Source organism: Poecilia mexicana, unplaced genomic scaffold (assembly GCF_051168715.1).
Source record: "Poecilia mexicana isolate PSO_F unplaced genomic scaffold, ASM5116871v1 scaffold_5, whole genome shotgun sequence".
NCBI lineage: Eukaryota > Metazoa > Chordata > Actinopteri > Cyprinodontiformes > Poeciliidae > Poecilia > Poecilia mexicana.
The window spans coordinates 31702815-31728267 of NW_028263374.1; the positions used below are offsets into that span (position 1 = coordinate 31702815).

The 25453-nt window shown below is 40.6% G+C and overlaps 1 protein-coding gene across 6 annotated transcripts in view; it reads right to left on the reverse strand.

Annotated features, from left to right (window-relative positions):
- smpd4 (sphingomyelin phosphodiesterase 4) overlaps positions 1–23735 on the reverse strand; it is a 45005-nt gene extending 21270 nt beyond the window's left edge. Inside the window, exons 1-15 of one of the 6 annotated variants that reach the window (XM_088005919.1) lie at positions 23588–23735; positions 23241–23300; positions 22819–22905; positions 17951–18087; positions 17812–17887; positions 14290–14398; positions 14097–14149; positions 11196–11347; positions 10732–10864; positions 9522–9587; positions 7732–7821; positions 5154–5302; positions 2048–2138; positions 1069–1166; positions 838–1001 (exon numbers count right to left, since the gene is read on the reverse strand). In XM_088005919.1, coding sequence (XP_087862045.1) covers positions 838–1001; positions 1069–1166; positions 2048–2138; positions 5154–5302; positions 7732–7821; positions 9522–9587; positions 10732–10864; positions 11196–11347; positions 14097–14149; positions 14290–14398; positions 17812–17887; positions 17951–18087; positions 22819–22905; positions 23241–23279 — 1444 coding nt within the window. In that variant the 5' untranslated portion in view covers positions 23280–23300; positions 23588–23735. Of the gene's footprint in view, positions 1–837; positions 1002–1068; positions 1167–2047; positions 2139–5153; positions 5303–7683; positions 7822–9515; positions 9588–10731; positions 10865–11195; positions 11348–14096; positions 14150–14289; positions 14399–17811; positions 17888–17950; positions 18088–22818; positions 22906–23240; positions 23301–23587 lie in introns of all 6 variants that reach the window. The other 5 variants (XM_088005917.1, XM_088005918.1, XM_088005916.1 and 2 more) reach the window with 5 other exon arrangements.
- Between the last annotated feature and the right edge of the window lie 1718 nt (positions 23736–25453).

Below are 25453 nucleotides of genomic sequence, written 5' to 3' on the forward strand. Positions count from 1 at the left end.
AACATAATGCCAGACCACATTCTGCAGCAATCACAATATCATGGTAGGAGAAGGATCCGGGTACTGACATGGCCTGCAGTCCAGATCTTCACCTATAGAGAACATTTGGTGCATCATAAAGAGGAAGGTGCCACAAAGAGGCCCAAGACGATTGAACAGTTAGAGGCCTGTATCAGACATGAATGCAGAGCATTCCTATTTCTAAACTCGAGAAACTGGTCTCCTCTGTCCCCAGACGTCTGAGTGTTGTAAGAAGAAGGGGAGATGCCACAGAGTGGTAAAAATGGCCGTGTCCAACTTTTGGGATTTGTTGATGTCATGAAATTTTGAAACATTTTCCCTTAAAATGATACATTCTCAGTTTAAACTTTTGATCTGTGATTTGTGTTCTATTGTGAATAAAATAGTAGATGTTGGCACCTCCACATCATTGCATTCAGTTTTTATTCACAATTTGTTTAGTGTCCCAACTTTTTTGGAATCCAGTTTGTAGAAATAGCTTAAAGATGAGAAAAAATCTTCAGAGTTCATCTTGCTCTCCAAAACTTTACAGTAATATTAAAAACTATTATCTGTATTGCTTAACTCACGGCGACAAAATTCACGTGTGTATTTTATTCTCCTGCTTTGCTCCTAATTTTGGACGTTTGCTGCAGTATTTGGTGCTTTCATGGCAGTATTTCCCAGGAATAATCTGACTGGAAGACAGCGACCAATCAGCTGCCGGTCGGTTGAGCCGAGATCAGGCTGAGTGAGAGCAGAGAGCGACTGAGATTTAAATTCTAGTTATAGATGTATGCGCCCCGATCAGACTCACTGCACTACATTGGGCCTCACCTCTCTGGATCATGTCTGCCAGGTTGGGCTGGGCCAGAACCTTGGCAGCCCGGAACACCATCAGGGCGTTCTTGGCGTTGACCAGGTCGGTCCGCGTGGCCCGGTTCAGGAAGCCCTGGAACAGCTTGGTATAGAGCAGCAGGTTCTCATGGACAAACGGCTCCCTGCGGCAGAGGTCTGGTCAGCAAACAGAACCGGCGCCAACCAGAAATGCCAGGTGGGTCCACTCACCATTTGTCCGGCACGGTTCTGTTCTGGTCGGGTTGGGCATTGGGCTTCTCTCCTGTGTATCTCCAAGGCTGAATGTAACTGAGCCACGTCTCCAACACCTGAACGAGATTTATCGTCATTACATTTCTACCTCAGTGAAATACGACAAGAAATCATTAAACATTAAAATATTGAGAAAAAGTGAAGCAGTTTTAGTCTCATTGAAAAAACAAACCCATTACTGACTTCAGGTCTTTATTTCCTCTCATTTCAATGACTTTTGTTCAGAGAATAAAAACCCTCTGAAAAATAGATTCAGTTTCTCAGAAGATTAGAATATTACTCTAACGTAGTCATGGAAAGTTTAGTGGAAGGAAAAGGTTCACCAGCACCACCAGCCGTCTAGCAGAACATTTAGAGTTTTTCACGCCAACAGCTATGAGCTGGAAACATCTAGAAGTTGGTTTCTTTTTCCAACGGGACTGGGTACTGATCCAAGAGCTGCTTCAATCACCATGGTGACCCCAGGAACGGGGCGGGCCAGAACCCCGGAGAGAATCTATGGAGTATTGTCAAGAGGAAGATGAGCTGTCCCCTGTGCTGCGCCACATGGATGAGCCCAGTTAGTTATCAGAACATTTTCATTTAAAATAAAGTACTAATGTGGTGTTATTTTATGAGATGCTGAATTTTGGGGTTTTATTCTCTGAATCGTCAGAATGCAGGAAATAAAAACGGAATATCTCACTCAAGGATTTTTAAATCAATATAATTTACGAGTTTCACTGAAATGAGTGAAAAAAATACTGAAAATATTGACTTTTTTCTCAATTTTCTAGTTCTTTGAGCTTTTTCCTGTACTAAATTAATCTCAGACCTTCAGTGAACGAATAAACATATTTTAATTTCAGCCTAACTGGATTTCAATTGTTGGTTGGTAATTTCATGTTATATTGTTAGTAATAAACTAAACGCTGCGGTTCATCCTAAGGTAACATACAGCTCTGAAGGAGGCGTCCAGCGGCCAGTGTCCGAAGCAATGCTGCAGGAACAGGTAGAGCTTCTGCTGCACGAAGCGCTGCACCACCACCCTGCAGCAGCGCAGCAAAACACACAGAAACACGCATCAAACATGCATCTCAATATTTCGCCAAATTATTCGTTCACTTTTCACACAACAAAATTCAAACAATTCTCAGGAGGTTTTCAAAGTTTTCCAGCAAAACACTTGGGAGATGAAAACAATAGTTTCAAGTCAGATTATATTATCTCATTTGATATTTATGCTTGTTTCTGTTTTTATCGTCAAAAATAATTTCCCAGAGAACAAAAAAGCCATGGCAATAGAAATTATTTTCACAGGTGTTTATGAAAAATGCAATGAAATCGGTAGGCCTAACAGCAGCCAATCAGAGTGGAAAATATATTCTTGTTCTTTGCCATTTTCTGATGTTAGTTGATAAATATTGCACAGGGCGGCGCCTGTCGGGCCGCGAGGCCTCAGCCAACTATCCCCCCCTCATGTTGTTGAGTAATGGATGGTTGTAATTGAAACTGCCATTTTTTTGTCTTTCTGACAATGACAATAAAATTCTTCTGATTCTGAAAATGAGCAGATAAAAGATTTTCAACATTTTTACTGCCATAGTTTTAGTTTGTATGTTTTATTTTGTATTAGGCACATTTTTTGTTATTGTGACTTTTATTTTGAAAAGCTAAAGTTGGAAGTATAAATCCAGAATGTTCGCTGGGACAAAAAGGAAAGAAGAACATGCTATGAAGGCAAGATATTAATTAGTTGTTGAAACTAATTTAAGTTTAAGAATTCTTTTTTTTGCTCATTTCTACCTCAAAAGAACAGTCAGCCAGCGAGGTATGTTTATATGTCTTGTATCATTTATTTATGTCATTGTATTCGTGACACCGTCTCATTTACATTTATGTTGTATTTTTAGTTCGACGGTGGTGTTGTGTCAGAGACACAAAGTTATAAGAAGAGTTCATTAAATCTGACTAAACACCAGCAGTAGCGAGCTCTTTATTGACTCCAAGAAGAGCTGGAAGTGATAAACATGCCAGTTCAAACTTTGATCTATTTGCAAACCGGCTGAGCTCTGCAGCATTAAAACATGGATAGAACTGTAACTACGTTAATCACAGCTCTTCTTCTCTTCTGGTGGTGCAGCTCTGTGCTGCCTTCAGGAGAATGGGACATCAGAGTATCAGCCATAAAACTTCACCCACATGGCATTTACTGTGCAAACCAGAGCTTTCAGTGGAAAAACTAAAGTTCCTTTTAATGCCATACAAATATGAGCCAGAAACATGGATCATATCTTTATATAGACCTGTCTATTGATTATAGTTTAATAGTTTTACTGGACAGAAATTACAAAGAACAAATCTGGTTCTTCATCAAATCCTAATGAGTCAAACTGAAAGTGTCATGGAGTCATCAGCCTCATGACATTAACACTGACAAGAAAAATAATATTGAAGAAATACATATATAAAATCTAATTAAAACATAAATAAGTGATCAGTTATTTGCTGCTATGGTCTGTAAGATATATTTATTCTCAGTACTAGATGTGGTCTCAACAAACCCATGGCACTTCAACTATATTATTTAACCTTTTATCTGGAAATAGTGTCTGTTTATTCTTGCCATACAGTCTCTGTATTACTTATTGCTCTAAAGGTCTTGCCATACCAGTTTATTCCTCTGTATTTACTTTAGTTTCTTAGTTTATTCTTGCATTTTGTTCTTCATTCATTTCCATTTAGTTTCCTTTGATTAATATTATCCTCTCTTGGTTTATTGCTATGTCCACTTTCGTTTCTTTCCTGTTAGATTTATTTTATCTTTTATTTTCGCTCACCATCATTAATCTTCACTCATCACCTGCTGCGCCTCCTAATCGTCATGTTTCACATCATGTGTTGATTTTTCCCTGTTCAGCGTCGGATTCTCTGTTTTTATGCCAGAATTCACATCTAGTTCGTCGCTCCGTTTTATGTCCCGCTTCTCCTGTTTCAGAGTTTTGCGCGATGTGCGCGTCGTTTTTTTTTTCCCCATAAGGTGCGGAGCGGTCAGGAAGCGTATCGACGGAAAAAAGCAGACCGACATAAGCTTTTTAAAATAACAGAAAAAATCCCAGTATTCTGATGATTGACATTCAAAAGTGCTGTGGCGCCGTTTCATACCAGATCACTTACAGAACCGATGTTAACTCTATAAAAGTAATGCTCCCTATCGTGGTATCAGCCATGGAGGGATGTCTTTATTTAAATGGGCTCGTTTTTCTGAGGGATACACAGTGAGGGTATCGTAACATGTTTATAAGAGCAATTTTCTGTTGTCCTCCCATGGAAGAGTGCAGCATCCAGACGAACATTAAAACACTTTTTAATGCATTGCTTTTACATGATCACAGCACTGTCAAAACAGGTGTAAAGAAATCCTCAATAAAACATAAAATATTTCAAAATCAGACACCAGACAAGTGAATCACAGGCTGTAACGCTGAACTGATGCGGTGAAGCTACCAGTAGCAGGAGCGGACCTGCGCCAAGAAGCTACAAACACTGAACAGAAGAAGAGCTGCCATCGATACAGTTGCAGCCAGGCATGATTTAATGTTACACAATACAGTTTTACCAAGTTGCTCAAAGTCTAAACTGGTATTGTTCTGCATATAAGGTGTAAAGTTTACCTTCGACCAAACGCCCCCCAGAGGAATCCCAGCGCCCCCTGCTGTCCTCTGAACGCCCCCTAGGCCTCCCATCTGACTGATATTAAATTGTCTCATTATGGAGAGAACTGATTCAGCATGTGCATCCTCATCAGTGCACAATAATGTAAATGGGACTTTTAGATGGAAATTGCTTTAACACAGAAGGTTTATTTTTTTCAATCAAGTTATATTTTGAGATGAACATTGGTTTAGAAAACGACTGAACTGTGCCACTTCATTCGTAGCACAGTTCAACGATACCGCCCCGTTGAGAAACACTATTTTAGATGCATGAATTTAGGAGATATTCTGACTTTAAGTTTGCACCCTGAGTAAACATGGCTACCAGGGACTTTTAAAGCTGCTGACCTCTTGAACTCCTCCAGCGGGCTGGTGTGGGGGGGGGAGTGGGCTGGCGAGGGCGGCGGCTCCGGCTTCAGGCTGCTGGAGAAGGCGTGCAGATGTTTCACCAGCAGGCGCACCACCAACACGTGCTCCTCTGACGGATTGAAGGGCTCCTGGAAACACAGCCAGTCACAGCGATCCACACCACCAATCATCTCCACCAGCTCCACAAAGCAGCCAATCACAGCAGGCCCCGCCCTAAAGTGAGGCCACATGCCTCAAACCCTCAAGACTCTCCGACTCTGGATCAGAACGTGTTTTAATAACAGAACATTTAGTTTTTATTTGGTTTCTGATGTTTGTTTCAGATGTATTCTAAGAATCTGTCGATGGTGTTGTTTTAATTTAATCAAAGTCCAACAGGATGAGCAGTGTGACCTCACTTCCTGCTACAGCAGCATGATGCAACACTGGATCTTCCGCAGCAATCAGCCATCCCATCTGCAGCCAATTACAAACACATGAACTCATGCAAAGATGGTTGTTGTTACTGGCATTACATGCGCTTTACAGTGACAGCAGGAAGTCAGAGAAACGGCCATGCATCAATGCAAGCAATGCGCCCAAAGATCCAAAGCTCTGCTGCAGGACTGCGCCTGCTGTCGAGGATCCTTCTCTGCACAAACCATGAAGTTGGACCGGACGGCGAGATAAAGGCTCGCTCATACTCACTGCACTGCAAAAACACAAAACCTTACCAAGTATTTTAGTCTCATTTATGCAGCATACATGTCAAAATAAGGCAAAACTAACTTACAGGTAACTTTTCAGCAAAATATAGGAGCCTGTTAAAAGTTAGTAATTCCTTCACCAAAACGTTCTAGTTCCACTAGATTATTTTGCTTGTAACATGGGAAACAAATTTTACCAGTGAAATTATTTGTCAGTTGTACTAGAACTTTTTGGTGAAATAATTACTGACTTAAAATAAGCTCCTACATCTTGCTGAAGTTACCTGTGAGTTATTTTGCCTTATTTTAAGTAAACTAACATATTTGCACCAGAAACGAGACAGAAAGTACTTTGTAAGATTTTGTGTTTTTTCGTCTACAGTATCACAAAAACATAAAGACATATTGATGTCATTAAAGAGTAACTAAACCCCAAATAGATTTTGTTTGCAGCTAAACTGTCTGAATTGGTTTTTATGGTGCCATCTTTACATTTCTCTGCAAATTCTGACATTTTTGTGTAAATTTGATTAATTCTGATCTTTATGGTTGATGAAGAACCCGGCCAATGTTGACCGGGTTCTTTGAAATACGCATGGCCTGAACTTGGACCCAAAATCTGCATTTTTACTGAAGTTTCAGGAAACGGAAGCATGATGTGATTGTTTTAAAAATTCAAATATTTTCAGATAAACAGAGCTGATTTTCTGAAGAATCTTTAGCTACATTTCTGACTCCTTGCCATGCGAATTTCAAGCAAACTTTTAAAACATCGAAGAAAATGCAAATTATGTGTGTTTCCATCTGCTGATTTGGAGTCAACCACCCAGGCTACGCACAGCGTGATGTCATCAAATGTTGACCCTACGCATGGCTGGAAGAAGCAGGAAGTGTAGGTTGGACCAATGACATGAGTTGGAGATTTGAACTTTGACATCTCCCAGTTTGCTGCTCGTGGTAAGGCTCAGACCGTCCAGTAGATGGCGGCGTTCGCCAAGTCAGAGCATCTTTCCATCCTTGGTGCATCGACTCTTTTAGAAAAGCCAAAACCCACAGCATAAAACCTTTCTGTAAAATTAAGGAAACTGTCTTCCATTTTCATCAACTTTTCCTAATGTGACACTGCAAAATGCACAAAAAAAAAAAAAAAAGCTTGTTGGATTTTTGCTCTCATTGCATCAGTTGCTGCAGATTATTATTCATATGGTCACATTTTGAGGCAATTATATGGAATAACTATTTTATCGCCATTTGATAATATACAATTTGGAAACAATTAAAACTGACAAGTCAAAATAGCTTGAATATATTAAATACATTTCCAGCTATCATTAATAGGAGCAACTTAAAATGCAACAGCAGCAGGTCTTTATGGAACGGTGCAGCTAAAAATCCTTCACAGCGTAAAGCTGATCTGGAGACTACTTATTGATTACCTGTTAATCACCTTTTTGGATAGCAAGACGTGGTTAACAGGAGATTATTTTTCAGAATGTGACCCAGCTAAAACTGAACTAGAGCAGTTCTAGAACAGACGTTTACATTTTTATGACCAGTTTTGGTTTAATTTCTGCTCTGATTGTTTTCTTTTGTCAAATGGCCTTGTTTAGAGTCTGTTTACTCCAGTTTAAAGATTAATCAGTCCCTAAATTAGTTGATGATTACTTCACTAATTGATGAATCAGATTAATCGTTTCGGCCCTGCCATCGGCAGAAGCTATGCGTCGGCATTAAAGCGTGGCGGGCTGCGAGCCGCTTCCCCTCATGCAGCAGCAGCAGCTAACACATGCTAACCAGAGAAGGATCCTGGACCGAAGCTTTACCTCCAGGAGGCCCCAGGGGGGCGCTGCTGAGTGAAAAGGTAAAAGTACTTGGTAGGTGTGGAGGGTCCCAGAGCCAGGAGGGGCGAGGGGTTGGCACGGCATGCTGGACATACTGAGGCGGTACTGCAGCAGCGCCAGCTGTTCACCCGAAGGAGGGTGGGGGACAGGGGGGGGGGGGACACGGGGGGGGGGGACAGAAGGGGAGGGGGGGCACCAGAAGGAGAGCAACCACAAAGAAACATTTGGCCGAAAATATTCAGGAGGAAAAAACACAACAGGAGACAAAAAGAAGAAAATATTGACTGTAGGAACAAAACGATTCGTCTGTTAAAGGAGAAAAAACAGAAGAGTCCAGATCCGGTTCTACCAGAACCCGCTCCAGTCCTACAGGTGGCACCGCGATCCGGACCGGTCCTACACAACCCGACCAGTCGGATTCCAGCCTGAGGACCGGCACTGGACCTCCGTCTTCCCTGTGATGGAGACGGACAGACGACCTTCACAGCTCCTGAAGGTCATCTGCTTCCAGTTTTTATAGAAAATCCTCCAATCAGAATAAAACCAGCTTCACTGTGCAAAAACAAAATCTGACCAAATATTTTTGGTCTAGTTTCTAGTGCAAATATCTCAGTACAGCTTGTTTTCAGCAAATAATTTCTAAATATCAATTTTAAAACATTCTAGTTCCACTAGCAGATTATTTCACTTGTAACTTGGAAAAATGTCTTTACCAGTGAAATAATCTGCCAGTGGAACCAGAACGTTTCCATGAATATCAGAGTTTTTGACTTAACAAGTTCTTACATCTTGCTGAAAACGTATTGTAACTTAGTTTTGTTGTATTTCATGTGTAATAAAACATTTGTGCTAAAAACTAAAATACTTGGTCACATTTTGTGTTTTTGCAGTGCAACTTCAGCATCCGACTCCAGCTGGAAGGTTCTGGGTTGGGTGAACAGTGAAAATGGTCCAGAACCTTCCAGCCGCTCCAAGCAGATGAAGTTTCCTCTGAACGGAGCAGTAACAGATAATTTCCTCTGAAATACGAAACAGAGCTGCAGCAGAGCAGCAGCCGAACTTTCAGAGCAGCAGAGTCGCCATTAAAATGTTTATTTGGCTTCATTTTTAAACTGGAAACCAGCAGCCAGTTTCTGCTCCGAGAGGAAACGTGACGGTGGGGATTGATTCCCGTCCAGGTCGCCATGCGTGTTGTTGAGAGGAACTCCAGCATCAAGTCTGAACAGATTCACAGGAAAAGAAGGATTTTTATCTTTACTGCAAAATGTAACCGGAGGCAGTGGCTGATTTCAGACCTTCGTGGTGGATAAGATCAGCCGAAGCGATCCATCGGTGCAGCCAAGCAGGAAAACCTCCAGAACCAGCAGAAACCCTGTGTTTTCAGATTCTTTATCGTCTGTCCTGCTCTTTTCTCCACTCAGCAATTTGATGAGTTCAGTTTTGTAGTGATTGGTTCAGCTGAGGCCGCCTGGATCAGAACCGACTTCAGGCTGAAGTTCCTTCCTGGATTTCAGGTGCCATGCAGCATGCAGCATGCAGAGGAAGACAAGCGACAGGAACATGCCCAACTCCTGACCGCAGTAGCTGCAGCTTTAAACCGCTAAATGATCTGAAGCAGAGGTTTCTGCTGCGCCGGCCCGAAGACCCAATCCGACCCGGTCCGGCTCAGGGTGTGAACGCAGAGGACAGGCAGGATCTTCTCTGCAGCTTTTTAGTTGAATTATTTTAACATCAGCAGGTCAGAATCAGCCAATCGACGGCCAGTATGCAGCGTTGCAGTGCAGGATGCAGGGAGGCGAGGGAAAGCGCCTTACCTTTACCTGAGGAGACTGCAGCTTCTGGTACAAGTCCAGGGAGTAATGATGGAGCCAGATCTCTACAAACATCTGAAGACACAAAACGCAGAACTTTAGAGGGAAAATCATCCAGAAACTGATCCGACCTCAGATCGGTCCCGGTTGCTCCATCCTGCCTCTCTTTCTGGAGGACTGCTGAAGCCACACTGGGTTGTTTGTGAGCATAAAGTTTAGCAGAAAATAAAATGTTTTCTTTCACTGCCACAAAGTTTCAGCAGTAGTTTCTGTCAGGACAGAACATTTGAATGCAGCAGAATTCTGGAGATTTTAATTTTTCCAGCATGAAAGCTTTTAGCTTGAAGAGACTTTAGATCCGAAAGATTCATAAATTTTCAGACAAAATCATAAAGTCTAGAACAACTGCTTGTTATTCTAACAGGTGTCTGCTTAATAACTGAACAGTTGTATTACTGTAATGCAGTTAAATGTGGTGAGAAAAGTTAGGCTTGGTTCACTTTCTGCAGCCGGTTTACATCAGAGAATCAATTCTGGTCAGGAATCACAATCGAATGTGAATACTGGAGCTGAATTAAGTTTATTAATGCCAAAATCGCTGATGAATAATGATTTCTGAAAAATGTTTTCCAACCATGTTTTCGTCCTCACTGAGTGTTTAATTTGAGGAAACATTAAAGTCTCTTCATCTGTGAACTTTGGCTGAAACGATTAATCATGACTAATCAATTATTGGAGAAGAAACCCTTTGCCTCTAAATCTTTTCTACCCTCAGCACCACCTGGTTCACATTCTGAACAAAATACACGTTTAACACCTTCGCTACCAGATATTAATCAGTTAATCAATAACCATTTCTACACTGATGTTCAGCAGAAAACCTGAGCTTTTCTCATGTTGGATGTTTCATTGTTTGCTACAAATGATCAAAAGTTCACAAAAAAATTGATGATATTGACTTTTAGACCATAAAATGTTTGTTTCCTTATTTAAAAGAAGAATTTATTTATGTTTATGTGCAACTCTTAATGTATTCTAATATTGTTTATTAAAGGCTTAAAGAAAAAATCTGCAGAATGTGATTTTTTTGTCTGATTTATCAAATAATCATCATAATAATCAACAGATTAGTTGATCTCTGAAATATTCAGGGCGCGGAGGAAGAGCGTGAGACCCGTGTGCGGACGCAGCATCTCGGACCAGCAGAATCGATTCTCACCTGCAGCAGCGTCTCGGACCTCCAGATCTCCTGCGCTGCAGGGTCTGCGTTCACCGACGGCTGGTGGAAGATGTGGTGCTTCAGGAGGCTCGGGCTGTGGACGCCGTAACCCGCAAACGACACACTGGAAGCTCTGAGAGAAAATTTACCAAATATTTAAAGTACTTATCAAGAATCCATCAGCTTTTGTTCACCGTTACTGGATGTAGAGCTGCTGAGATTTTTCCTTTAGCCAGAATATGAAATAAACCCAACATAAGTGGCCTCCCACATAATCATCATCATAGAATTCATCACTTCATTTACTTTATTTATTCCTTCTTTACCAGTTCGTACATTTTCCTCTTCGGGAAACTGTCATCATTACCATTAATTCTCCTCCCTGACGTGTTCAGTTTAACACCTGTTGTTTCTAAGATTACTCTATAAATGAACTCAGGTGTTAAAAACTGTTTAACAGTTACCGTGGTGACGGAGCCGCGACAGAACCTCTGGAGTCGGTGAACGGAGACGCAGGAACATTTCCTTCGATGGGCAGGAAGTACTTGAGGTACAGGTCGACCAGCACGAAGTATGCGCTGTCTGTGGAGCTGCAGAGCTGCGGCTGAAGGCAGTTCTGGAATCACAACACCAAGACAATCGATTATATTGGAAATCAATAAATAATCCAGAGAAACTCATCCAGGATTTAGTGGTTTGATTCCTGCAGCAGGTCAGACTGACAGACCAGAAGCTGCAGCTGGAGATCTGACTAGAACCAGGAGGGTAGAGACACCACCCGGTTCTACGCCGCCCGGTTCTACACCACCTGGTTCTACACCATCTAGTTCTACATCACCCAGATCTACGCCACCCGGTTCTACGCCACCCGGTTCTACGCCATCTAGTTCTACACCAACCGGTCCTACACCATCTAGTTCTACACCATCTAGTTCTACATCACCCAGATCTATGCCACCCGGTTCTACATCCCTTCACTGAGACTTTAAACTGCTGGTAGTTTGTAAATCAGTGAATAGATTAAAGATCTGCTGCTGCTGGATCAACCTGCTGGTTCTGGTTCTGAACCAAACAGGGAGAAGCAACATTCAGGTTCCAGAACAAATTTCCAGAAAACTGAAAAACAGCTGAAACACTGAGCGCCTTCAAGCCTAAACCCAGCTGGTTAGAGCTGCTTTGAACCATAGCAAATTAAACAATGATCAATAATCTGATGTGCAATGACTTTATATTTTTGTGTTTTTATAATGGAAGTAGGCCTGTCACGATAACAAATTTTGCTGAGCAATTAATTGTCTAAAAAAATTATTGCGATAAACGATAATATTGTTTCAAGACCAGTTGACACTGGTTTAATGGAAATGACTAATGCCTGCGATTTCCTGCCATAGATATATACACTTTATTTTCTAAAGAACACAACACTGGAACTGATAAACTAAATTAACAAAACAAAGAAAAACAAAAATAAAATGGATTCTCAGTCTCCATTAACAAAAAAACGTACTTGAATAAAAACTAAACAACATAAAGCCAAAGTGAAAATAAATACTGCATTCAACCAAAAGAGTGCAGATTATGAAGTCTGTATACTATACTGCCCTCAGTAATCACTAGATTTAAATAGAGAAGACGGGCACATCCGACTACCTGATGCTAGGGTTCATACTACATGATTTTTTGCCCCTATTTTCCAATTACGACAATCTTAGATTGTTGGCCAATCTAAGATTGGCTGCTGATTTCGTAACCGATCATCCTGCAGTGTGATGTAGATCATCGTGGCAGCTCTGATCTAAATCGGGTTTTTCCCCGGAGCTTAACACTGAATGTGACAGGTAGCCAATCAGAAAGCAGGATTCTCCTCCTGCTTTCGGAGGGGAAATTATGAGGGGAATCCCAAACAGCTGACACAGCGTGACAGGAAGTCCAGCGGACATTGGAGATATGTGGAAACATTAATATTTGAATGTTTCCACATTCAAATATTAATTTCTATATTTGCATTTTGTGCAAATATATAAATGACAAGGAGAGGAGTTGGAGCCAAATTGCTATCGCAGTTGATGAACCCGGTAAGTTTTCAGCTGTTCTTCGTTAACGTGACATAAATAGGTTATAATGATTTTCATTCAGTCAGGACTTTAGCTGACTCTAGCCACATGCGTCACAGGTAGATTCTAGTAAAGCATTGATTAATGCCCGATTTTAAAATTAGTTAACTGAACTTGTAGCCATTATTTTGTGCCCAGGTGGCCACACGCCACGACGAACCCGATTGAACCGTTATACTCAGGATTTCTGGCTGATGTGTCTCAGGTTTTGAAAATAGACCGACAACTCGTGTGGTGCGAGCTGGACATTACACTAAGGAAATGAGGAAGGGAGGGTCAGTGGAGAGACCGGAGCTGAGCCCTTTTTCATTCAGTGTCATCAACAGAAAGAAAAAAAAGGCAGGAAGAGACGATAAAGCCGATAATTAAAATGAGGTCGATTAATTAATTTATTGTTTATCGCGACTGGCCTAGAAGGAAAGAATCTTGAGTTGCCTTGTTTCTGAAATGCGCTACACAGATAAACATGATTGATTGGTTGATTATAAAACGTAACTATTCTGGCTTAGGACGGAGAAAAGCTCCTCGCTCTGTTCATCTCCAGTCAGAAACCTGCAGGGTTTCAGCCAACATCAACTGCGACTCCCTCCAATACACCAAGATCCCAGATGAAGAAAAATAACTCCAAAGCATGATGCTGCCACCACCAGTAACCCACTGTCTGCCCATAACAGATTTCACCCCCAGCATCAGGAAGAGACGTCAAATAATGTTAGCGTAAAATTTAGAAGATCTTTTTACACAATCTCTATAACAGATTGTCTCTATTTGGTCTACAACTAACGATTATTTTAGTAGTCGGTTATTCTATCCATTAATCAATTAAACATATTCTGCAAATTTTTCATTTAACCACACACCCTTATTTTATACTAGATTAGGAATACATTAGAAGATTCAAACAATGTAATTTGGTTTTAAATTAAAAAATACACATTTTGTTTCCACAAAGTCAACATCATAATTCTTTTAGTTAACTTTTCATCATTTGTAGCAAATAAAAACCCTTCAACTTGAGAAAAGCTCCTGGTTGCTGCGGTGGCGCAGCAGTTAAGCACATAAAGACGCCTCACCTGACCCGGATGATGACCTTTTACTGCATGTCTTCATACATTAATCAATTAATAAAATGATCATTACTTGCAGCGCTAATGACTACATGGATTTAGATGTTATTCAGTTTTAAATGAAATCAAACGTCTGAAACAGGATAAAAGCTCCGAGTTCATCAGCGCAGTGATGTAAACTCACCCTGGGAGCGATGAGGCAGTAGGCCAAATTAAACATGAAGAACTCAAAAGGATCTGCAGAGAGTTGAGGAATAAATTAATTTTCCAGGAAGTAATTTCCTCTCTGATGATCACTAAGAACAATAGCAAGAGTTTGAAAACTGAAGTTAATGTGAGGATGAGCAGGAAACCCTCAGCAGCTCCTGTAAGGATACTGAGAGCGACGTTCAGCGTCAGGACGCCCGGCAGCGGGAACTGCAGCTTGTTGTGGAACAGAGGACAGTCGGGCAGAACGCCCTCCTGGATGCAGGCCTTCACTGGACCCTGAACACACACATTACCAAAAACATTATGCTCATATCAACCACAGCATGTTTGCATACAGGCGCGCCTGCAGCTGTACGGCAGTGAACACTATGTGCACCTTGAGATTTTAATCAGAGTATTAAAAAAAGATATTAACGAGTTGTTGTTGTTTTTGAACTGACCCGCTGATGGGACACCCATCGATTCTCCATTGGCAGAACGCGACATCTTCCACGCTTCAGAGTCACGCTAGACTGGGAGAGCTGAACAGTTAAATCCAGTTTATCGGATTTAACTGTTAAGATCTTTTTGCTGAATATCTACACTGCATAAAGTAAAGAGATTCTCCTTCTCTTGTCAGAAAGAGAAGAGATGAAGGAAACGTTGCCACACATCCACCTCTGGAAGTCTCACATAAACCAGCTTCCTCCTCCACAAACGGGTCGGCTTTGCTTTCCTGTCTTTATTATTTAGTGTAACATTATTTTTAGAATTTATATGTTATTTTTATAGTAATATTTGTATCAGACCTGCGGTTTGATCCACCATGCGCATGGTGTCCGTGTGCATCAATTAGGGTTAGGTTTGTCTCGTTTATGCGCATTGAGGATGTGTCTGTGTTCATGTGGATCAGGCGTGATGATAGTTTTGCGCGTAGCGTCCGATAATATCCTGCAGGCGCCCCTGTGTTTATAAACCACATTATGCTAATCTAAATTAAAACATTGTGTGTATAAAGAAAAACATTTGGGAAAATGCTGCACTGATTCTGGCATGGCAATAAATCAATTTTATCAAACAAATTTCAGGTTTTTGAAGTTTTGTCTTTTGGAAAATATGGAAAGTTTTTCCTTCTGTTTCCATAGTTCAGAGTGTCGTCATCGCCAGGGCGGCCATTTTGTTTGGTAAGTGCATTTTTTTTCATTATAATAAAGTTATAATATTGTAATAATTAGAGTGTGCCAATCGATCGGTCACCGATCATAATCGGGCCGATTTTCGTAAAAAAGTGCATGATCGGTGATCGGCGATCATTGGCTCTTGTTGCCGATCACCTGCATCTCATTTCCAGCCTGCCTGTGCAGCTGGTCTCCTCTTTCCTTCACTCTGCACAAACGCAGCAACAAATCCTAAGCGATGTGGAACTATAACGCACTGAGTGAAAGGGGAAGTTTGCGTGTTGCGGCGGAAAATTGAAGCAGGTCAAAATGCATCAACACAACGAAGCTAATATGGCATAAAATCAATGACGGAGTTTGGCTACATCGAGGCTCACTGCAGTAAATCAGACATACGGAGGATCAGACAGCAGGTAAAGCAGCGCACAGCTACAAACACTCACCCGGATTAGCATGACGGTCAGAAAGCTAAACAAATAACCCGCAAAATTATTTAAGTCTTCGAGCTGCGATGTCAGACTCTGGTTCTGCTCTCCTGTTGAACCGCTGCTACGCTACAGGTAGTAATATCTGACAGACGGAGCTTCGCTTCTGCTCCACCTGGTGGTGACTCTCACACCGAACCTGCTTAAAGCTGCAGCATCTAACTTAAAAAATACATTTTACACACGTATTAAAACTTTGCTGTCCTAACATGAGACAGATAATCTCTGAATCTCCTCCCTGATCTGCATAATTACTCTGCTCAGCCAGAAACAGCCAATCAGAGCTAGCAGTAACCAGCTAGCCGCCATGCTAACAGGAAGTTTTCATTCAGTAATTCTGGATTGTTTATTGTAATGGAACCTGTTTTTGCCTTTGAATGTTAAGTTTTATACTTGAACTTCTTGGCAATGTTGAGAGGTTTTAATTTGGCTCTGCATTATTTAGCCTCTTCAGAGCCTTCATATGTTATCAGTCTGTTAAAGATGGTATTACTATAGCAGTACAATTTGCATAATGCCCGTTTTGTTTTTTTCTTGGAAAAAGTTATTAAAAACAAGTTTTTGTCTAAATTAAGGTGAATTCATGGTTCCTTTTTCCACATAATGTAACCGGTAGTGGCTATGATTAAAAAAAAAAAAAAATAATTATGTGATTGGTATCGGTGATCGGTATCGGTGTATCGGCCCTCATGGGTGATCGGTATCGGTATCGGCAGGAAAAAACCTGATCGGCACATCCCTAGTAATAATACAGTCATATAACAAAACAGTCAAAATAATGAGAACATAAAATTGTAACATTAGGAAAATAATAGTAACAAAAATAAAAAATTAAAAGTGAAGAAAGTTGATCATCTAGTGAATTTATACTTAGACTTTTCTCAATTTCTATTCTTATGATTAATATTTTAAATATTAACAATTTTGTAATTTTTATTTCCACTTTATTTTTATGGTTTTTGTGTTTTAAATTTATTGGTCTTTGAGAAGGTAAATGTTATGCCATCATCAATATACGGCTTGAAAATTATTTCAAAATAAGAATATCATCATTTATCGCAATAATTACTGGAATAATTAATCATCTAGGAAAACTTGTTACTGTGACAGGCCTAGTGATACTTTGCTATAAGTTTTACAAATAATATGCAAATACTTTTAGCACATTAGCATCTTGCTCTCAGCGTAGCAGAGAACAAGATGGCCGCTGCCATGATGATATAATTTAAGACACATTTGTGAATTTACAAAACAAGCTAAAAAATTAGATACAAATATATTTTGCTGTCGTTGGAATTAAATTATGGAACGATGAAAGCTTTCACTTATGAGAATGTAATTCATTACAGATTTTGAAGAAACTGGTAATATTTGATGATTATTAGGGTAATTAACTTCAAATTGTGTTGTTTTCTTTCCTTTTATGTTTCTGTTTAGTGATTTATATACAAGAAGAATTAGGTTTTGGTTTTTTGTGTATTGTATTTATTTGTTAAGTGGTAATTTAGTTTAATTTGATGTGGTATAAATATGAGCCTTGTCCTGCTGCCTGCACCTTTTCAGTCAAGTTGTTTAAATTGTTGTGGTGTTTTGAAGTATGGGCAACTTATTGATGAATGAATACATTTTTTAAAACCTAAATGAAATTATCAGTAGCAGAACTTTGAAATAATTGAGGAAACAACTTTGATCCACACGGGCTGAGTGTCGGATCGTAACTATCAAAGATTTTTTTCTCTTAATCTTAAGACATTTTTTCTGGTAAGAATGTAAAGTTATTCTGCTAATACTATGACTACAGTCTTGTAATTAAATAAAAATTATTGTAGGCCCTTTTACTCCAGTGTCAAACTCACAGGAGGGATGATAGAAATAAAAGTGACTTCTTGAGAAAATTGTCTTTTTTGGAAAAGAAACAATTTGATTAAAATGGAAATCGGCTCTAGTTTGATTTTATTTTACAGCCTAGATTTCGGTGTTTCAGCCTGAAATAAGAAAAAACTCCAACTCTTCCACCATCAGCAATTTGATGAAAACTCTGTCGTACCGGGAGATAGTTGACAGGAACTTCGTATTTGTATTCTTCTGCCTGAAGTTTGTACACCAGCTTCATCATCGGGCCACTGAAACACAGAGGAGTGAGAAACCCTTGTTTTATTCTGAAAGGACGTCAGAACCGGTTCTACCTTGGACTCAGGAAGTCCAGAACCAGGTTGAACTCGTTGCTGCGCGAGTGCACCAGGCGCAGGTTCCAGCCGGAGATGACGCCGTCCAGACTTCCAAACACGTTCTCCACCAGCCAGGGGAAGATCAGGTGCAGCTCCTGCAAAACATCCCAAAATTACTTCACACACGCAGGAACTGAGACGTTTGGAACGAAGTAAATATGATTCAAAATCCAGCTGTGCTCTCTGGCAGCCTGTTTAAAGGGGGGTTAGGTTTGGTCCATTTTATAGCCCAATCAAACAATTATGTCACCTTCAGTTGTTATTAAAATGCTGCATTAGGATGACATGGCTTAAAAATGAAATTTATTAATTTTTTTCTTGCTTTATTTTCTAAAAAAGAAATTACAAATAAAATACTTCCTAAAAGTGGATTTTATTTCATTCATTCATTTTATTTCATTCATTCATTCATTCTGTGAGTTTTACGACAAAGTATCAGGACAAGAGAAGTTTTCTTTAATCAATAGAAAATAGTCTTAATATTACCATAATAAAGGGGAAATTTTACTGGAACATCTTAAAACTCTAATTTTAATTAGAAAAGAGCTTCTTGAGTTATCAACAAATGACATGAGCAGCTCAGTCCAACTGGTTCTTTCCTTGAAAAATTTGTTTGCTCAATCGTTTCAAACTCCCGCAAATGATAATTTAATCCTAATGTGTTAAAAGATTATTTCCTTATTTGTAAATCCAACATCAAAGTATAACTTCACAAGATGCTCAACATTTTTCCATCTAATCTTTCTGTTATAATTCCAGATCTTTGAAAAGCTTGAGCTGGCAATTCTGATTTTGGCCTCTACAGATCTTTTTTATCTGAAATGTTGCGAAATACAGCAAGAAAGTTGCTGAGTTGACAACAGTGGAATGACTATTGGTAGGTTTCAGACCCAGATGACGCACAAAATTAAGATGGGGTTCAGAAAGTGGATTCCTCTGGTTCAAACCACAGCGAAATGGATCACTGCGAGTTGCTAACGCCCTAAATGGGCTGGTAATGATGAGGTATCTTGAAAATACTCGTATATTTGGGATATGATCCGTATTATCTCGGTAAAAAAAAGATTTCTCTTATAATCTTGAGGGTTTACCCACATTGAGTCGATCCACATCACTAACTACCTGGAGCTGCAGAGCTCATATTTTATGATGAGCCAGAAGAAAGTTTTAAAAAGCCTGAAGAACCAATCATTTAGTTTCAGGTTGGGTCTCATTTAGGATCAAAAGTTGACTTGTTTCTGCTGGGTGAGTAGTGAGTTGTGCTATTTAAGTAATTTTATGATAGTAATGCTATCGCTAACAACGAACTAACTTGTTATTTTATGAGCTTGAATCTCCTGGTAAATAATTTATTTAGCTTCTGTAAACCCAAATTCATGCTGGATTTGAACATTAATGTTGAGTCGCTGCTGGATTCAGGTCCAATGTAGATCAACTATTCGCTCCGATCTACAGAAACCCCATTAAAAACATGGTTGGTGGCTGAGAGAGAGAGTGTGGGGAAATACTCACTATGACCTTGCATATGAACGCTTGTCTTTCTAAGTAACTGTCCAATAAAACATCTGAAAATACAATTTAAACGATGCGACTGTTTCCTGTTAGAAAGTGGCTGCAAATTCTGCCGTTGTTAGTTTCCGCACCTCCTGCTCTTAGCTGTAGATCGTTGATCCACTTTTCTCCTCTTTTTTCAGTAAGTTTTTTAAAGTCAACTGCCTTGTGACCAACTACCTTCAAAACACGAAAACAATGTTTATCTTTCCTCTTTTCTAATGGTAACAACTGTAAAGGACTCAGACTTTAGACAGTTTGAAGCTGGATCAACAGATTTACTTCCTGACCCTCAACTGCAATGCCTGACGTCGGTACTATGCAGGGGTGAAAGTAGGAGGGTACAGTCGGGTACTGCGTACCCCTAAAAGATTTAGCGGGGGTTCGCAGAACCTGCAAGAGAGGAGCGGCTGTAAAGAATCAATGGGTTCACTGTGCAGCCATGAGTTCTCCCACTAATCAGCCGTGGCTGATTAGTTTTTCAAGAACAATCTAAAACACAACTGAACCAGCTGCTACAAAATGGGACTCACCCTGAATGGTTAACTGAAGGGCGCACAATCCTGATCCAGAAGGATCCATCAAAGGGTTCAGTCCCATCCAACTATCGGCCGATAACCTGTCTCTCTACAACATGGAAGCTCATGTCAGGCATCATAGCAGCTAAGATAAGCGGGCACATGGATAAATACATGAGCACGGCACAGAAGGGCATCGGCATAAATAGCAGAGGAGCCAAACACCAACTCCTTGTAGACCACACAGTCGCCCGAGACTGCAAAACCCGACACACCAACCTGTGCACCGCTTGGATTGATTACAAGAAAGCCTATGACTCAGTGCCACATACCTGGATCATTGAATGCTTAGAGATGTACATCAATAGGACTCTAAGAGCCTTCATTGCAAACACGATGGGGCTGTGGAAAACCACCCTTGAAGCCAACTGCAAACCACTTGCACAAGTGTCCATCAAATGTGGCATATACCAAGGAGATGCTCTGTCCCCACTGCTGTTCTGCATAGGCCTGAACCCCCTCAGCCAAATCATCAACAAGACTGGCTACGGATACCGACTCAAGAACGGGGCCACAATCAGTCACCTCCTCTACATGGATGACATCAAGCTGTACGCCAAGAGCGAGCGAGACATCGACTCACTGATCCACACCACCAGGATCTACAGCACTGACATTGGGATGTCATTCGGACTAGAGAAGTGTGTCCGGATGGTTACAAAGAGAGGGAAGGTCGTCCGCACAGAAGGGGTCTCACTCCCAGAGGGAACGATAGCAGACATAGAGCACAGCTACAAGTACCTGGGAATACCACAAGCAAATGGCAACATCGATGAGGTCACAAGGAAAGGAGCCACAGCCAAATACCTCCAACGAATAAGGCAAGTCCTGAGAAGCCAGCTCAATGGCAAGAACAAGATCCGTGCAATAAACAGCTATGCCTTACCAGTAATCAGATACCCTGCCGGAATAATTAGCTGGCCAATGGAAGAGATGAAGGCCACGGACGTTAAGACTCGGAAGCTACTAACCATGCATGGAGGGTTCCACCCCAAATCCAGCACCCTGAGACTGTACACAAGCCGTAAGGAATGAGGCAGAGGACTAGTGAGTGTGAGAGCCACTGTCCAGGATGAAACATCCAAGATCCATAAATACATCAAGGACAAAGCCTCAACGGACGATGTGCTCAGCGAATGTCTCAGGCAATGGGGAACAGAGGACGAGGTGCTGGAGGAACCATCATGGGAAGACAAGCCCCTACATGGGATGTACCACCGACAAATAACTGAAGTGGCTGATATCAGGAAATCCTACCAATGGCTGGAGAAAGCTGGACTCAAGGACAGCACAGAGGCCCTCATCCTGGCCGCCCAGGAACAGGCCCTAAACACCAGAGCAATAGAGGCTCAGATCTACCACACCAGGCAAGACCCAAGGTGTAGGTTGTGCAAGGAGGCCCCTGAGACAGTCCAGCACATAACAGCAGGGTGCCAGATGCTGGCAGGGAAAGCGTACATGGAACGACATAACCAAGTGGCGGGCATAGTGTACAGGAACATCTGTGCAGAATATGGACTGGAAGCCCCGAGATCAAAGTGGGGAACACCCCCAAAGGTGGTGGAGAATGACCGAGCTAAGATCCTGTGGGACTTCCAGATCCAGACAGACAAGATGGTAATGGAGAACCAACCGGACATTGTGGTGGTGGATAAAGAACAGAGGAAAGCCGTTGTGGTGGATGTAGCAATACCAAGTGACCACAACATCAGGAAAAAGGAGAAACTGGAGAAATACCAGGGCCTCAGAGAGGAACTGGAGAAGGCCTGGAAGGTGAAGACCACAGTGGTGCCTGTGGTCATCGGGGCCCTCGGGGCAGTCACCCCCAAACTGGAGCAGTGGCTCAAACAGATCCCAGGAACAACATCAGACATCTCAGTCCAGAAATGTGCAGTTCTAGGCACAGCCAAGATACTGGAGGAGAACCTGAAGCTCCCAGGCCTCTGGTAGAGGACCCGAGCTCAGAGGATGATAGAGAGAGAGAGAGAGAGAGAGAGAGAGAGAGAGAGAGAGAGAGAGAGAGACCACCCGCAGAGGGTGAGAAGGGATTTTTATATATAGGTTTGTTGGTTGTTTTTTTTTTTGTCATAGTACCCCCAAGAATTTAAAACTACTTTCACCCCTGGTACTATGTCATCTGAAACCCAGCAATAGTCAACTGCAAATGTGCAGACATTACCTGGTGGGCGGGGCTAATGGTCTAACCTGTCACTGCAGAGCAGAAGAAGAAGTTGTTTGATTTTTAGACCTGTGTTCAACAAGATGAGATCAGCAAGTATCGGCCGATCACCGATTTCATAAAATTAAGGAAATTGGCACCGATTAAGGAAATTGTTTTTTAACCCATCCGAGAGTTTAAAGAGACTTCCACACTTGTCAGATTCTCACTTGTAAAAAAATCTAAACTAAAATGAAGAACGCCAGAAATTCGTTTTATAACTGTAAAATATTTCAGGTTGGTTTATCAAATAAAATTAGTGTGTACCAATATGAAAATTTGGGTCAATATTTAAATTAATATTGCTGTTACTGATAAACATCCACAATCCTTTGGTGCATCACTATTATCATCACATTACCTTCAGATATAGTAATCAATAAGATGGAAAGAAACATTGGTTGCTAAAATCGGCCCAGTTTCATGTATCGGGGTGATGTTGATATTTTGTGCATCTCTAAGTAAACACATTGAAGTACCTTAGCGGGATACTCGTCTATGATCTTCAGCAGGTCCTGGCATCGCTGAATCAGAGGTTTGGTGGTGGCGTCTGCTTTGAGGTTTGCCTGAAACAACACGGTAACAAACATAAAAACAGGAAGAAAATTAGCACAACTATTTAAAGAATAAGAATATAGGAGTCCTTGTGAATCACCCAAAAACTCTTAAAAGGACATTTGTTGACAATCTCAAGGCAGAGGTTATCCCAGCATCTTATTTCACCACAGTTCTTCCTTCCACTAAACTATCACAAGGTCCCCGTTATTTTTGCTGCTGATTAATGACTGCTTTGCTGGGAATCAGAGACAGTAACAGAGTGTTAGGTCATCATGGAGATGTTCAGCAGCTGAAACTTATGATCAAATTCAATAGCGGTTTGCTGATGTTAGATGCGACTCACCAGCAGGAAGCTGGGCTGCTGTAAGCTTGGGCTGCTCATGTTCCTCAGCTCCACCTGGAGCTGCAAAACAAACACAGGCAAGTTTTTATCCTGATGCTAACTGATCAGAAACATTTTCGTTAACTATTTTAATCGGTTCTGTCAGAAAGCAAACCGCTCTGGAAACAAGGAGGAGTTATAAACTATTGAACTGCAGAGAGGGGGAGGCCGAACACCCTGAGTCAGCTAACGGTGGTTAGCTACAGCCGTTTAAACTGACAACAGCTGCTATAAGCTGGACGGAAGTTCATTATGAAACACCGGAAACTACCTGGAATAATTCAATCTGTTAATGGCGTCTTCCTCACCTCTGTCCACAGGAAAAAATTAAAGTTCGAGTGGGCTTTACACGAACCGCGTTTCCATAAGTTCACCAGAAGCGGGTAGCCTTCTTCTCCGTTAAGCTCACAGGAGCCGATTACATGCTGTAGGCCGCTCCCGCCATCTGCTGGAAGTACAGAGAATGACATTCTTCTTCTTTTGTATTTTATAGGGGGATAGCAACCTACTTAAGATGCATTTACCGCCACCTACCGGACTGGAATGTGGTCATCAATGATATTCAGAGGGAATTTAATATGACACCTCAATGGTTTGTTTGTATGAGCGTGCAAATTCACACCCATACACACTCGTAAACACATGTATGTATACCAGTGATTCTTGAGAATAGGGACAAAACAGGTCCTATGGATAAAGCACCAAATTTGAATAAAATATACACAAAATATAATTTTTTAAAATATCAGACTAAACTAACCTGGGTCATGTGAGCACAACAATGTATATTTTTCTTGTATTTGCTGAATTTTTTTTATTTTATTTTAAACATTGTAGTTGGTGGATGATGCCTGTAAAATCCCTTGTCCCGGAGCTGAACTCAACACATTATAATAGTTTAAAACAATTAAAGAAATACTAAAATTATATATTATGACAATTAAATATAAGTAGTCATATAAATAATTATAAAAGTATCGATAAATTGAATTAAAAATAATTTTTAGATATTTCCCAACTCTGTTGAAATTTGTCCCTAGTTTTTGTCAACACCGTCAGACATGAAAAGCATAGACATAATATAAGGATAGACCCTCATGGACCGCTCTCTATTGTCGCTGACGAGATTTAGGGCGGCCATCTTGGAGCGGTCCACCACTCCACTCAGCGTTATGTGTTTAGCAGCACAATGACGTATCAGCGCATTTAATCGATCATAACACACTTTTTTGCTACTGGAAACCATATTCAAACATCTATCAAAGCTACATTTATAAACAATTGTATTATTTAAGTATGTTTTTAATACATAGTTCAGCATATTTAATATGCTTAGTGGCTATAACAATAGAATAGGAATGGAATATTCTGATATCGATGTATGAAGAGCATATTACAAAGCACACAGCCATTCATAATTTATTTAATAAATTATTTAGTAATATCAATACATATTTATATAAATATACAAACACAAATAAATAATGATTAATAATGAATAATATATATTGGATGTTTATATGTATGTGTATGTATACAGATATATATATATATATATATGTGTGTGTGTGTGTGTGTGTGTGTGTGTGTGTGTGTTTTCAGCCAACGAGTTCCAGCTTCAGAGATTCAGCAGCTGATATTGAGTCCAAAATCCGGTGAGATTCATCCTGCAGTGAATCCGTCTCTCTTTATAGATTTCTCCCTCTTCTTCCTCACATCGTGTCTTTAGGAAACTTTCAAAACAAAAACGGAAGATTTAGGATGTATCTTACTTTGACAGAGTGAAAGAATATAAATAATAGTCTTTACCACCTGTGTAAACTTTGCTGGTGAATGTTATAACACATAATATAAGTTTTATAATATGTGTTATATTGTTTCATTTCTAATATAGGCCCTTGTGTCAGATAATCTAAGTCAATGTTAGAGAATAATTAATTTTTTTAGATTAACAGAATCTCAGTTAGCCTTCATAGCGGGGCTGAACCCGTATTACACCAAGCACTGTAGCTAATATTAGCTGGTATCTCGCCGGTGGACATAAATACAGTAAAGTAATATTATAATCACAATATATACACAATAATATGTCCATCTTACTTGTGAAATGTTGTCTGTGGAGCCCTCACATCAATAGTCATCGATCCGAGCAACAATATCCCTCAGTGCTGAGG